We start from the raw sequence: 16336 nt of genomic DNA, 5'->3' as shown, positions 1-16336 counted from the left end.
ACCGGTGGCCCTAAAACTCACATTTGTTTTATCTCCTAAAAAAATGAGCGTCAATTGCAAAAACTCTTTGTAGTCATCACATGGTTGCTCTTCTGCAAGTTTCTGTTTCACAAAATAAATAATTTCGGGAGCTACATCTTTTAGTGCATTATAAATGGCTTCATCGCTGGTATAATCTAAAAATTTCATTTTATCAATATTCTTCCAGTTTTCTTTCAGTGCTTTGAATTGAGCAATTTCAGGGCCGGATGCTACAATTGCTTTTGTCCTGGTGAATACACCAGCCAAAACGACCTCAAATATATGGTGTCGGCATGGAAGCCACAAAATATCTCGCCCTAACCTTTGTTGAAGCAGAACTGCAGCTCCTTTTATACGTCCAGTGTTTGATGCTGTAGTATCAAAACAAAAGGCTTGAATTTTTTTGGTTAAATTCCATCAGTGATATGGAACTAAATAAATAACTAAATAAAATTCATCAGTGATATGGAACACAGCAGAGCAAACTGCCGATCCTCCTGATGATGCAATTCCAGGTACTCCTAATAATTTTTCAAAATCTAAACCAACCGCGATCACAGGAAGCCGATCAATTTTCTCATTTTTTGTGATATCAGGCAATAATTTGGAATCTCAATGCACTTCAATAAAATTTGCATCATTTCCTACCGATTTTATTGATGAATATTTTATTTTCTGAAAAATCTCTCTATTTCTTTTGATAGACGATCTATTGAGAACAAACTCGGTGATATCTATATTAAGAGCTTCTAGGACGGCAGAAATAATATGCATTGCATCCCTGTCACTCACTTTACTTTTGTCCAAGGCAGCGGCCAGGCGAGGTGTCATTAACGTCTTTCGTCCTCTCTTGTTTGAAGATGGACCCTGTTCAGATTCCGATATTAAATATGTGTCATCTCACTGTTGTCTTGATTTATCACTTTTTTCTGTGAATCTTCGTTTTCTTTATCTTCCATTTCAAAATATGCAATCGAACAACTAGATTTTTCCAACAAATCTTCTTTTCTTTTCAACTCTGCAGCTGTGCGTTCTTCTTTCCGCTTTTCCTTACGTAATAATTTGATATCTACTCCCAACATACAACCTACTCTACCTTTCTCCCTTTGCTTAATTAAAAATTCTCTATCTTCGGCGATTTTAATCTTATTTAATGCATTTAAAGTGGCAATATCGAAAAGGTTGTCTAAATCTTCTTTAAAATCATTTTCTTTTTCTCTCTGCCGTTCAGTATCTCTATTTTTAGATTTTTCTAAATTTCTGACATTATCGTACAAAGATTTTAATTTCAAAATACAGTTTGAACGGTTTTGAACTGGGATTCTTGCTTTTTTCCAAAAAACGACCACTTCATCAATAACTAAAGCACTGCTGTCATTAAGATTTAAATTTACCACTCTCATGTTATAAAAAAGTACACTCAAAACATCTCGTTTACATGGTAATTTACTACCGCAGATTTGATTTTTCATCACTCCAACTAGATAAATATTTTTCCGAAAAGTGGACATTTTAGCACTTTTATCAATTACTTATATAGCACGTCTTTTCTTATGCACTTCATGTACGAAACTAAAACAAATGTAGCATTGAACAAATAATATGTAAAAACAAAATTGACTTTTAGAGACTTGTAGTTGCGCTATTCGCGTAGCGAATTCAGAATGCACTTGGTGGTTAGTTGCGCATAGCATCGTCATAGCATGTTAGACAGTCAGATGCATGAAACTTTAAGGCCAATGCGGCATGTGTTAATATTATCAGAATGAGCTGAAATTTTGTATTTTTAATGTTTTGGTGTAACTGAACAAAATTACAAATAATTTTAAAAAATTATGAACTTTCGAAAATAAGGACCACCCTAATATACATATCTACTCCCAACATACAACCTACTCTACCTTTCTCCCTAATATATGGTTTGTGAAAAAACTGATAAAAGTTTTGAAATCTATGCCACAAAATTAGTTAGTATCACATTTTACTTTGTTGTCAGCGAATTTGATGCGGACCAGTATAAACTATTAACAATATTATAATATTATAAATTATATTATAATATATAAATAATATATAAAATGTTATTCATAAAATAATGCATAAATTAAACATTTTATTTCAATTCAAGGATAATTGGTAGATTAATTATTGTTAATAGTTTAATTGTTAATTGATTGATAGATTAATTATTGTTAATAGTTTAATTGTTTATTGATTGATAGATTTATTATTGTTAATAGTTTAATTAATAATTGATTGATAGATTTATTATTGTTAATAGTTTGTAAGAGATATTATAATAGTAGTAAGAAAATAAAAACTGACGTTGAGCACAACTTTTAGTTAAATTTTTTTCTTTAATAAATTTCAGAAATATTTTTGGAATTGATTTTTAAAACTCAATTTCTTTTGCTTTTAATAATTTGATTTACCTTTATATTTATTTTTTTTGTTATAAATTTAAAGGTTTACAAAAAAAAGTTGTATTGGCATATAATGTCAACCTAGTAATATAAAAGTTTAACAATGTCAGTTTTTATTAAAACTAATATAAATAGAAATGCATATCAGTCATAGAGAAGCGATTCGTTTTTAAGATTGTTGTCGAGAAACATCTCTTAACAATGTCATTAGGAAGAGAATTCCATTTATTAATTTTTCTTATAGAAAAAAAGTTTGCATGTATATTTAAGTGAGAGGAATGTTTTTTTTGTTTAAATATATTACAATGGTTATTGAATTTGTTATCAATTTCAAATAAATTTTTATCATGATTATTATTATTGCACCATTTGAAGGCATTAATTAGATCTTCACGAATTAGTCTGTTTTTTACACTTGTCATATTTAGCGCCAATAGTCTTTGTTCATAGGGAGCTTGTTTAATCCTCTAATTCGTTTAGAAGATCTTCTTAATATGTTTTCCATATAACATTTGTCTTTGAGAAGCTGCGGGGTACAGATTGATCCACAATATTCTAAATGGGGGCAAATTAGAGCTGAGGATAGTTTTTTAAATGAGTATAGATTTGAGTAAGATGATCTTGTTGACTTGAATAGTGATGTGTTTTGAAAATAATAAATTGGCGTCTACTGAAACACCTAAATCCTGTTCACAAATTGTGGACTTAACACTGACTCTTTTGTTTTGACCTGGATCATACATAGTGTACGTATGGGATATGTTGCTGTGTCTTAAGTGTAGCACATAGCATTTATCAGTATTGAATTTCATTCCCCATTTTTGAAACCATAGAGCAAGAGTGTTATTATTCCATTAATATTTATTGCATTTTTTTTGCTTCAAAAACAGACAATTTTTTGACAAATCCCCTCCTACTTAAGTATAAAAATTGGCTGTAACATGGCACCAAAATAGGAGAACATATAAAATCTAACGCAAAATTAAAACAAACTATACACAAAGGAGAAAAAGTATGAAATACATAATTTCTGCACAAAAATCCTTATTATTAAAAGCTTAAAAATGCTTTATATGCTTTATTTATGCTATGAATATGCTATTATGCTTATTTAAGCTACCATGATTAAAAGAAACTTAAATGATTAAATTGTTTTTTAAATAAAGTAAAATTGTTGTGTAAAGTTTTTAATATTGCATTTTTAATCATTGCAAAAAATTATAGATGTTTATCTTTTTATTTAACAGTATTTTTTTTCTCAGGTGAATGGTGAATTTTTTCTTAATGTTCTTTTAAAGGTAGTTTATAATTTTTTTATAGGAGCAATCATTGATAGAAAAGTTTAAATCACAAGGTGGTGCCATGGTGCATGAGTTTTGTCCTTTTGGCACTAGAGAGGAATGCAGACGCAGCAACTCTGAAAGAAAAAGATGTAAAAAAGTAATACATATGAGGTTATCATATATTATTTTGGTTTAACCAGTATAACTAATAATTCATTTTTAATCTAATAAAGTCAATTGATGAGATAGTTAATCTAATAAACTCAATTGATTGGGTAGTTAAGATTAACTATCATAGTTATTGAGTAACAATTACCTAAGAATTTAATCTAAATTTGTTGTAAGTTGACACAGTTATAAATTGTGTCAACTTAGAACAAATTTAGATTTCATTCTTAGTTAATTGTTATTTCAAGTATATTAGTTATTAATATACTTAAAGAATATTGAATTTGTTAAAGTTAAAAGCAAACCAAACATTTAAATTCTAAATACAAACCTTTTATTTTGAATTGTAAACAAAAAAATTTTATTAAATATAAAGTAGTTAAAATAAAATCAATAAAATGATTATTTAAAATCTTAATTAAGTGATTAAATTTCTTTTTCAAAATTTTAAGCAAACTCAGTTTTAAACAAAAATCGCTAAACTCAGTGTTTGTTTTTCTCTCTATTTTATGCTGATTTCTGAATTTGTAGCGACCTGATCCCAATCTGAAACAGTTTTTTTTTTCTAATTCCCAGGGATATATATATATATATATATATATATATATATATATATATATATATATATTTATATGTATATACATATATATATATATATATATATATATATATATATACTTATATGTATATACATATATATATATATATATATATATATATATATATATATATATATATATATATATATATATATATACATATATACATATATATTTATATATATATATATATATATATTTATTATTATTTCACACTGCAAGAAGAGAAACTCCTGGAACTGAACATGAGTACATGTTCTGCTATAAGCAGATCAGGGGCTTAGTTCCGGTCATTGTTAACTGTTACATCTTAGTTTGATTTTTCTTTCCGTCAAAACTGTTCTTATAACTTTCAACACTCTTCTAGAACACAGTCGAATTGTCCAAATTATTCCAGTGATTGACAACTCTGTTAGTGAGTTGTGTCAGTGTGCACAGTTTTTTACAATTTTGCCATGTAATTGTTTACGATGTACTCGTTGTGGAGCAATAGTTTCTGGTTTGGTATATCAGTTAACATAGTCTAATTTATTCTTAACTTTGTACTGTTGAATGTAGTCTGCATGCGCTCTTCTATCTGTTAAAGTAGTAAGATTAAAAATTTCCAATCTTTTTTCATAATCAAAATTTTTAAGCGAGTGAGAGACTTTCGTGGCCATATGATGAACATGCTCAATGCATTTAATATCTTTTTTTGAGATGCAGGCATAGCAAACTCTAAATGAGGTCTAACATAGGTTATGTATAAATTTTTCCAGAGGTTTATATCCCTACTCAGGAAAGCGCTTTTCATCCATCCCAAGATACTATTGGCTTTTTAAGCACATTTTTGTTGCATGCGTTTTCCAATTGAGATAAGAAGTGATTGTCAGACCAAGGTCGCATTCAGAGTCTGTTGAGACAAAGGCATGATAAGTTTTTCCTAAGGATATATTGTAACTAAATTTAGGATTACCATAGCCAAAATGCATAGTTTTACATTTATCAACATTCAGTTTCACGAGCCAAATTTCTGTCCAAGTTACAATTGCATTTAGAAATTTCTCTTTGTATTTTTTTGGAATCTTCTTCATTTGATATCCTGGCTATTAATTTATTAGCCAATTTCTCTTTGTAATTTTTTGGAATCTTCTTCATTTGATATCCAAGCTATTAATTTATTTCTCTTTGTAATTTTTTGGAATCTTCTTCATTTGATATCCTGGCTATTAATTTATTAGCCAATTTCTCTTTGTAATTTTTTGGAATCTTCTTCATTTGATATCCTGGCTATTAATTTACTGTCATCAGCATAAATCTTACAGGAATAATATTTTAAGACACTTGGAAGATCGTTTATATAGATTATAAATAACAGTGGTCCCAGCACACTTCCTTGTGGTATGCTGCTAGTGACATTGGCCCAATTTGAAATGCTATCTCCAAGCACAACACATTGTTGCCTGTTTACTAGAAAGTTTAATATCCACTTTATTAATTTTCCATTTATGCTATATGCTTGTAGTTTTTGCAAAAGTCCACTGTTTTTTTGAGAGTATTGTCGTGACTTCATCTAATGTTTCCAATAAATTAGTAACACAACCTTTATTGCGAACAAATCCGTGTTGTTATTTGGCTATGAGTTTATTTAAGTAGAAATGATTCATAACTGTATCTTTTATGATTTGCTCCAAAACTTTACATGGGGATAGTTTGCTGGGTTGCTACAATTACCACTCTTATGTAACAGTGTCAAATTGGTTAATCTCTACATGTCAGGGATAACTCCTTCCTGTAAAGAGCTTGTAAATAACATAAAGAGTGGCTTGGAAACTTCTAAGTAGCATGCTTTTAGTGCCCAAGGGTAAACTCCATCGACCCCTGGAGCTTTGTTTATGTCCAAGTTGAATAGACATTTACTAATTTTTTTAATGGACAGAGTGGGAAGTCTTATATTTGCTGATGTACAATTCTCAAAATGTGGTGTCAGTACTTTAATTGATTGCTCTACAAATACAGGTTTAAAATAATCATTAAATATGTTGCTAATGTCTGTTCCAGAGTTTGATACTGAGCCATCGATATTAGTCATATTGCTTATCAATTTGGATGCTGTTTGCTTTAGTTTCACATAATCATATAATTGCTTTTTATTTGATTTATCATCTACAATATATTTTTCATAATCTAATACAGATTTTTAATACTCTTAACTTCTTTTCACATTGCTTTATAATTGTTGACATAGGATATAATTTTTGAACGAGTTTGCTGTGCTAGTATCCATAGTCGTTGTTTTCTTTTAATTAAATGTTTTAGTGATATGTTTATCCAAGGTGGTTGCATTTTGAGATTTTTAGAGCATTTTACAAATTATTTTCATGATTTTTTTAACTATCTAATGTAGGTGATACAACTTCTTGGTTGCAAAATACTACAGTTATTACATAAATAATTATAACAATTCCCAACTTCAATAAATATATATACATATATATACCTATATATATATATATATATATATATATATATATATATATATATATATATATATATATATATATATATATATATATATATATATATATATATATATATACATATATATATATATATATATATATATATATATATATATATATATATATATATATATATATATATATATATATATATATTTTTTTTTTTTTTTTTTTTTTTTTTTTTTTTGTTATTCACCTCCTCAAGGCCGAAGGCCACTACAGATGAGGAGGCTACTTGTTAGTGGGTATAACCCTCTCTCAACGCTCTAGCTCCGAAACACGAACCGTGACGAACAAGGCCGCTGCGCGGAGAAACAAGGTGAGCGCTCTACTCCCAGTGAGGTGGTGGGGATAGAACTCGGAACCTCTCTCTTATTTAGCGAGCGCTTTAACTCTACACCACTACCGCATTATATATATATATATATATATATATATATATATATATATATATGTATATATATGTATATATATGTATATATATATATGTGTGTGTGTGTGTATGTATGTATATATATAGACAATACCATGGCAGAAAATGAAAAAATAGTGAAATTTTATTCTCTTTTTCATCAACTTTTAGCAAATGAATATTGATGTAGACACATGAAAGTTTATTTAAAATATACCTTGAGTACTAAAATTAATTTATTTAAGTCATTTTTATGCTTCAAAAATTTACGGTTTTTCTCATTGTAAAATGTTATTTTAACCATGAATTTATTTGCGTTATCGGAATTAACTTAGGATGAAAATGGAGCCAACATGTTCAAATTGTCATTGGTCAGATTTTATACTTTATAAAATATATACATTTCAAGAAAATAACAAAAGAATTTTGCAATTTCATGTAACTTAAGTTAAAAAAATGTGTTTTGTTTTTTCTAAAATTTAGCCAAAAAACTTTAGTTTTTTAATATATGCCAAAGAATATTATGTTTTTACATTTAAAGTTTTGAATAACAATGCTAAGTGAAAGCACATTTTTATTTCAAATTTGTGTAACATAAGTTAAAACTACATGTATTTACTAAAGTTCTGACGCTTTTTTGTTTAGTTTTTGTTTACAAAATGAAGTATGTCATTACATAATTCTTATTTTGTTGCGTTGGTTTGACAAGGTTCTAAGTGAAACTTTTTATATTAGGAGAATTTAGAATAAAAATCTTTTTTTAATGTTAATTAAAATTATTTATATTATTGTTTCTTTATTTGTTTATGTATTCTTATTTTGATTGACATATAAATATACATAAATAGATAAAAATAAGAATTATATCAATATTTTTATTATCCATAAAGCACGTCACCCTATATTTGTCAATTCTCAACCCCTTCCCTCCTGTCACAAACGATCACATTTATCTGAACTTTCCTCCTAAACTGTGATAGCAGTTTTTATGTCAAAAATATTTTAAGAGGTTTTAAATGTAAATACTTTGCATTTTAAAAATTCAACCTATTGAAAATAATAAAAATAATAATAATAAAAATAAATACGTATAAGCGTAAGAAGGGTAAGTAAAAACTTTGGCAAACCAAAAGATTTTCTTATATAAATGACTTAATAAGTACGAATAAAGTTGTAATACTATAGTAATTTTTTTTAAATGTTCTTGGTCTTGCAGAAAAACTGTTTTCGTTATAAAAACTTTCATAAATGTTATAAAAAATCACTCAGGAAGAGTGCCAGTGCAAATTCATTACTGAAAATTTGCATTTTCAGTAATGAATTTGCTCTGGATAGATTCAAAACTTTTAGCTCATTTTATTCTTTAGACTAACAGCTTTCAGACAAAATAGCTAAAAGTTTAATTTACAGTTTAAATAGGTAAACATTTGATAAAGTTGTTGCGAGTGTAATGTAAGTTAAAAATGGAATTGCCAATATATATAATATATAATATGTAATAAATATATATAAAAAATATATACATATATAATATATATAAAAATATATATATAATATATATAAAATATGTATATATATAATATATATAAAATGTATATATATAATATATATATATAAAGAATATATATAAAGAATGTCTATAAAATATATACATTCTTTATATATATTTTTTATGTATATGTTTTTTTGCTTTTTTGGAATACATAAAGAAAGTGCATATCAAGAAAGTGCTTGATGAACTGAATCAGACCTATAATATAATAGTTATAATACAGTTTGTTTTTTTTCTACATATATATTATATTTATATGTGTATATATATTTTATATTTATTATTATAGCTACATTTTAAGAAAATAATTCAAGCACATACAGATGGTAATGTAAATATTGCTTTTATGTATTTCTTACATTTTCAATTTATTTTAAAGTTAAGTCATGAATTCCTTGCTTTCTTTTTTGTAGAGTTTTTGGGTGACTGTTCCTTTTTAAACACTTGCTTTCATATGGACACCTGCAAGGTTACTTCAAAGATTCGATTTTGCATTTATTTTCAAATATATTTATGTGTGTGTATCTATATGTATGTGTATTAGGGTGACAGAAAATAGGGTCAAAAATTAAAAATTTTAGAAAATAAAAACAACAGTTGCTTATCCTATTCTACCATATTTAGGTAGGTTATATACAAAATCCTTCAGAAAAAGGTAATGAACATTTGAATATGGTCCATCATCAGCAGTTTGACGTAAATTTGTTATGATGTTGGAACAGGAGCATTGTACCAGCATTTATATCGATTTGACAAATGCATCTTTTGATTAGAGTAATCAATTGTATGCAATTTTTGGCTCTCCATTTGTTTTTGTATACTGAAAAACTCAAATATCTAAAAAAATCTTCAATTGGGTGACACTGAGGCAAGTTGCCATCTGATATTTTTGAAGAAATGGAATACATATTATGAAGAAATGGAATCAATATTTTCTTCAAACATTGATTTTGGTATATTTCTTGAATAATAGCCAAACCACTTGGCTTAAACCATGGCTTGGAAATTTTCCTCTTAGACATGGCAATGTATAGCATCACTTTCTTCTTAAACTTGTGTTTATATTTGTATTTTATTTTTGGAGGTGTTGTAGAATTTTTATCTGCATAATATCAATCATTTCCTGGAATTTGCATTTTGGAGAGGGGGAAGAAACTTTTGTCATCCAAAACAAAACATTATCCAGAGTTATTTCGAGTCATCCAACAGCATTGAGATTTCACAATTGATATTTCTTGCTCATTGTATTCCAGTGCTCTTGTTTTTTTTCAGCAGATTATTCCTTGTTTTTTCAATGTTTTGCAGATATAATGCGGCCTACATTTGAATTTTTCTGCAGCATCTTGTTGACTTATTGAATCATTGTTGTTGAAAGCACCATGAAGTAAAAACGCAATCCCTTCTTGTTCAATATTTTAGCTGGTCTTCTACAACCACTTTTATGATTAGTTGTTAAGGTTTTTTTGGTTTCAAAATGGTTCACAGTAAACTTTTTTCTGAGATTTTTGTGTATTTGATAGAACTTTACAATGCGCTCCCATAGTATGTCATGTTTTGATGGCATTTTAAAGATGAGATGTAACCATGCATTCCATGTATGATTGGAATGCATGGTTACTCCTGCTTTTCTGAAGTGAGTTTCCAAATTCATGATCCTATTTATTTGAATTGTTTTTAGCATTTTTAAAAGCATTTAAATCTTTTAGATATTCGCACACTTCGCTTTGCTGGATTTAAGAAAGGCAGGTCCATAGTAAATAGCTATAATAAATGCTTTCCTAGATACCCTATCTTTCTTTTTAGAAGTCAGATATTTTAGGACTGTCATATCGAGCTAAGAAAGTATATGGCATAGGCCATTAACCTTGTGTTGTGACAGGTGCCAAACTGATAGGTGTGAAAGTACTTTAATTTCTCTAGTTTAATGTTCATGTAGTAAGTCAAATATACTCTAACATGCCTATAATCATTTCTAAAAGATTCTTATGTTAATTTAATTTCCTTCTCCTTTTATGCTCCTTCCACTATTATTATAATTATTATAAATATCCACTATTGATTAAAAATGCTTATATTCTCTCTCATTTTTTAATTCCAAAATTAAATTTATATTTTTATGTGTAAAAGTAATTATAGTTTGAAATTATTATTTGACTGATTGCTCTCTTCAACTCTTTCAACTCTTTCAAACTCTTGTTTTTTTTAGGTACAGTAGGTTCCTCATCAGAGAAATTAGGATCTAATTTATTGTTAAAGAATAAATTATGGTTTAATGGCCTCTCTTCACCAATTTCCTCATTTTTACCATGATATATTGAACTGTTGCTCTTCTGTACTCGATCTTTATATTATTCGTTTCTCTTGCATTTTTGAGATTCTAGATAAAAAGTTAGATATTAAAACTTCTCTACTTTTCTCAAAAATCAAATAATTACTGAAACCTGTCAACTTCTAAATATTTACAATTTGTTGGAATGAGCAGTATTTTCTTGTATTTGGATTAAAAACCTCCTTCCCTTTACAGATAATATCCTTCTAATATTTGATTTAATAGCTTTTTTATCTCTAGCTGAGGTCACATACAAGTAATTCCAAAGAACACTATGAGTAGATAGTAGTTGGCTTGTAATTTAAAGGCGAGTTATGCAGTTATACAGATCTATGAATGTCTTTTATTTCCACTCCTTGATTTTCAATATCTTGTATGGATATGTAAATAAATGCTTTACAGGAAAAGATAAAAAATATGTAGAAATTGAAATTTTCAAATTTACATGGAGCATTTACCGAGCGCTTAGAAATCTGAAACCTTTTTGTTTACTCCCTAAGATTGGTAGAACAGGAAAGTGTATTGCGGTTTTTTTTGTTTGTTTTTTTTTTTTTTAAATTTTGTCTGCCTAACGCGTATATATATATATATAAGTGTTATATGAGCTTAAAAATCACTTTTAATATCAATAAATAACATGGTACCAATATAAGCATAATATATTTCAAATTTTAGTATGTCCATTACGAAGTTGAACAGCAAGGATCAGAAAGTTTGGTGAAATCAAAGGATATTGTTGATTTAAAGGTTGATTAATAATCTTTTCTTTTAGCTAAAAGTTTGAATTTTATGTGTCTACTAATAAGCTGAGAAATATCAGAATTTTGTTTAACTGTTTTTTTTTTGGAGTAGAAAGAAATTATAGCAACATGAATTTTAAATATAAAAATGTTTTTTAGTTTTTTTCTACAATTTTATTTCTATTGTTAGATCAACACACTATTATATCGTTTCTGCAAACCAAAGTTTAAACTTCTAGTTTTTGTTTACAGTTTGTTTTCAATATTTTATTATTCACATATTAATATTTCTATTCTTCTTAGAAAATATAATTATAAAATTATATGCAATTAATCATGATTCTTATATGTAGTGTTGTTTTGTTTTCACAGAAAGTTAAATTTCAATTCATAAAGTAACTTAAAGGGATCCCAAACCTCTGACACATGTTGTGTTCATATTAAAGAGAATGATAAAAAAAATGTTTGGGCTAAGTTTTTTTGGTTAAAACACAAAAATAAATGCATACCAAGAAAAACTTTATTTTAGTCAAAGCTCTCCTCCATTTTGTTGATAATTTATTCAAGTATGTTTTATTTCTAAGAGTTTCAGTATATGACAACATTGATTTTTTTTTGTTTCTGTAAAAGATATCTTTTAATGGATCTAGATCCATTATGTAAACAAACAAAAAAGTTAATGACGTCACATACTAAAACTCTTAGGAATAAAACGCACTTGAATAAATCATCAAGTCTGTAGATTGCAGCGTATATTATGCTTACTTTGGCCTACAACAAAATGGAGTTGGCGAGCTTCGACTAAAATTAAAAAGTTTTTCATGGTATACATTTATTCTTTTTTTCTAACCAAAAAAATTTAGTCGAGACATTTTTTTTTATCATTCTCGTTAATATGAACACAACATGTCTCGGAGGTTTGGGATCTCTTTATAATCAAGATTTATTTAGTTTGTTAGTCCTCACTTTTAATAGCTTTTCTTCAATATCCCTTACGACATTTTGCAGCAACAAAAATAACTAAATCTGTGGGGTGGGAGGCAGGGTAGTTATAACAAAAAAACAACAAGTTTATGATTAATTAAGCAAATTTTAAAAGAAGAATTAAAAAAAAGAATTTATGCGAAGATTAGCATTTTATGATGTGTCACCAGTTAGTTGTTATTATATATATTTTTAATGACATTCAATTTAAGCTCCCACAAATAGGCAATTGGTTAGTGCAGTGATAGTGTTTTACCAATCCATGATTCATTTCTTTTAATAGGTGGCAGAAACTTGCTAACTAGGAATAAATAAAAATCTTACAATAAATTATATTGATTCACATAAGCTTCCTTTTTGAAAAAAATTCTTTAAGAATTACTAAAAGTATTCAAAAAACAACTTTTTTTAAAAGCAAGGCTACAAACACTTTATAATTTAATAAGATTCAATAGTAAAAATACTAACTTAATAGAATAAAATTGTACTATGTTTATATCATATATTTCAGTAGTCTAGATTTACTTTTCAAGCAAAGTATTATTTCCAGTCTGAAATTGTATGCCACCATAGGGGGATCATCCATTAATTATGCAAGGCTAAATTTCACTAATAAACAAAACAAAGAAGATCAAAATTTTTCCCTGGCAGAGCTTTTCGTTATATAAAAAATCAAAATAGCTCATTAAGTTTAATAAAAATCACCATATAAAAGAGCTTAAGATCTCTCCTACTTCTGTTTTTTAAATAGATAGCATTGCTTTATTTATGGATATCTCGTAGCCTTTTTTTTTTTTTTTCTGATGTTGAAATTTTCTCCCAGTATTTTGAACTAATAACGGGTGATGCGGAAGTTATCGGACAAATCCTAATTTCATTATTTGAGCATAATAATTAGTTTTTGTGGTTTTATGCATAGGCATAAACGTTCTATAAAATATAAACTTTATTATTTGAAACACAATTATTTAAAATGAGGTTAAATGCAGCTGAACGAGAATCTTTTCGAAAGCGACTAAAAATGTTTTTTGTAAATAAACCTAATATAAAAAAAATCGTAAATCATTTTGAAAAGGAAGGATTTGCTCGAAGTACAATATAAGATAACCTAAAAAGACTTGAAACTGTTCAATCGTTTTCTGATAGAAAGCACCCTGGTCGTCCGACATCCTGGACTAGAGAAAAGAAAGCCGAATTAACGAGACTTGTCAACAATCGAAAAGAGGTCAGTCAGAGTAAAATAGGTATTAAATTCAGTGTAAATCAATCGACAATTGGTCGTTAGTTAATAAAAATGAATATTAAATATAGAAAACGTAAAAAGATTCCAAAATACACTATAGAACAACAAATAAAGGCAAAGAAAAGAAGCAGGAAACTAGTTAACCAACTCTATAACACAAAACCGCTTCTAGTCATCGATGACGAAAAAAACTTTTGTTTTGCAGGGGACAACATGCCTGGAAATTCTGGATACTACACAAACAACAAAAAGACATGCCCAGAAAGTGTTCGTTTTATAGGAAAAGAGAAATTTCCAAAAAAATTATTAATGTGGATAGCCATATCTGACCGTGGTATGTCCGAGCCATTGTTTCGCACTTCCAAGGCTGTAGCAATCAATTCATCAATCTATATTAATGAATGTTTAGAAAAACAACTTCTTCCATTTATTCACAAGTATCATGGAGACTTTAACTATTTATTTTGGCCAGATTTAGCAAGTTCTCATTATTCTAAAGTTTCTCTAAACTAGATGGACTAATATGTCTATAAATACGTTGATAAAGAATCCAATCCCCTTCTGTGTCAAATGTCCCCAATTTTTGGGGACATTTGGCACAGAAGGTTTACGAGGGAGGTTGGCAAGCTTCAACAGAGCAAGTTTTGATTGATCGCATTAAACTAAAACTACAAGAAATTGATTTAAAATTTTTACAGTCGCATATGAAAGGCGTCAGAGCAAAATTGAGATCAATTGCAGATGGTGGTGTTTTTTCATATAAAAAATAATATATTTTTATTAAAAGATAAATGCTTTATTTAAAAAAAATATAATAGTAGTTTGTTTTTTTATTTATAAATAAGTTATTGACGTTTTTATTTTGTCCAATAACTTCCGCATCACCCGTTATATTGTAAAAAAATGTTATTTCATCAGAACCAAGTTTTTTTAGTAATTTTTAGCATGCTGATTTCTGTATTTTTGTAGTAACAGTTTTTGTTATTGGATGTTGGAAGAATTGAAAAAATAGTATTGCAATCAAATAAGACACACTTTTTTTTTAAATTATTTTAAAGATTTAATTCAGAAAGACTTCATAAAAAATAAAAATACTTGAAAATACAAGTATTATTTAGAACTACTCCAAATACTATGGGAAACGGGGAACAACAAGAACAAGTAATACAGCTAGAGAATTTTACAAGAAATAAAATAGGGATTTATTCAAAGCACAATTGTTATAAAGCATTATAACATAGCATATATATACATATATAGCTATATATATATATATATATATATATATATATATATATATATATATATATATATATATATATATATATATATATATATATATATATATATATATATAAAATATATAAAATATATAAAATATATGTGTATATATATATATATGTGTATATATATATATATATATATTTATATATATATATATAATATATATATATATATATAATATATATATGTGTATATATATATATATATATATATATATATATATATATATATATATATATATATATATATATATATATATATATATTAGCTCTGAACTTGTGTTATAAATTTTATCTCAACTATTATTTTAAATCTGAGAGTGAATCAATAAGTAGATTAAAACTGACTTAAGGGGTAAACAGATTCTATCTGTTGACCAGCCTCGCACCCTTCTTCATCTATAAGGCTGGCGCGGATGTATTTTTAATACATTGTTTCCAGTTAAGGATGTTGAATGCTGGATCCTCTTGACTCAATGCATGGGTTTTGCTTGTGTCTCTGTTTTATGACTAGGAAAGTCATTCTATTATCTCCTAATGAGGGTACAGCTCTAAAACTCAGTTTTATGGTTCTGAAGCCGGCTGGTAGTCAGGTTTCCTGAACTCTGTGGTAGCTCTCAGAGAGGCTGATTCCATCAACAGCTGAAAAATATCAAAGTATTAACAGTGCCATGCTGCGCATGGATGGTATACCTGTTCGTACTTTTGGTGTGCATTGCAGAGGTCACAATTGGAGCCCTTTGTTATGGCTTAGGGTTTATTGATAGTAATGAGGCAATTGCTTGGGCTATTAAGCAG

At 27.6% G+C, this 16336-nt stretch overlaps 1 protein-coding gene across 2 annotated transcripts in view; it reads left to right on the top strand.

Annotated features, from left to right (window-relative positions):
• LOC100197970 (N6-adenosine-methyltransferase subunit METTL3) overlaps nt 1-16336 on the top strand; it is a 42905-nt gene that overhangs the window by 18550 nt on the left and 8019 nt on the right. For both annotated transcript variants that reach the window (XM_065816336.1, XM_065816335.1), the window contains exons 10-13: nt 3765-3884; nt 9249-9285; nt 9373-9428; nt 11964-12035. In XM_065816336.1, coding sequence (XP_065672408.1) covers nt 3765-3884; nt 9249-9285; nt 9373-9428; nt 11964-12035 — 285 coding nt within the window. The remainder of the gene's footprint in view (nt 1-3764; nt 3885-9248; nt 9286-9372; nt 9429-11963; nt 12036-16336) is intronic.

The sequence above is a fragment of the Hydra vulgaris genome, chromosome 13 (genome assembly GCF_038396675.1).
Source record: "Hydra vulgaris chromosome 13, alternate assembly HydraT2T_AEP".
Classification (NCBI taxonomy): domain Eukaryota; kingdom Metazoa; phylum Cnidaria; class Hydrozoa; order Anthoathecata; family Hydridae; genus Hydra; species Hydra vulgaris.
Note: the sequence above shows the minus strand (reverse complement) of the source record. Positions and strands in the feature narration are given on the sequence as shown.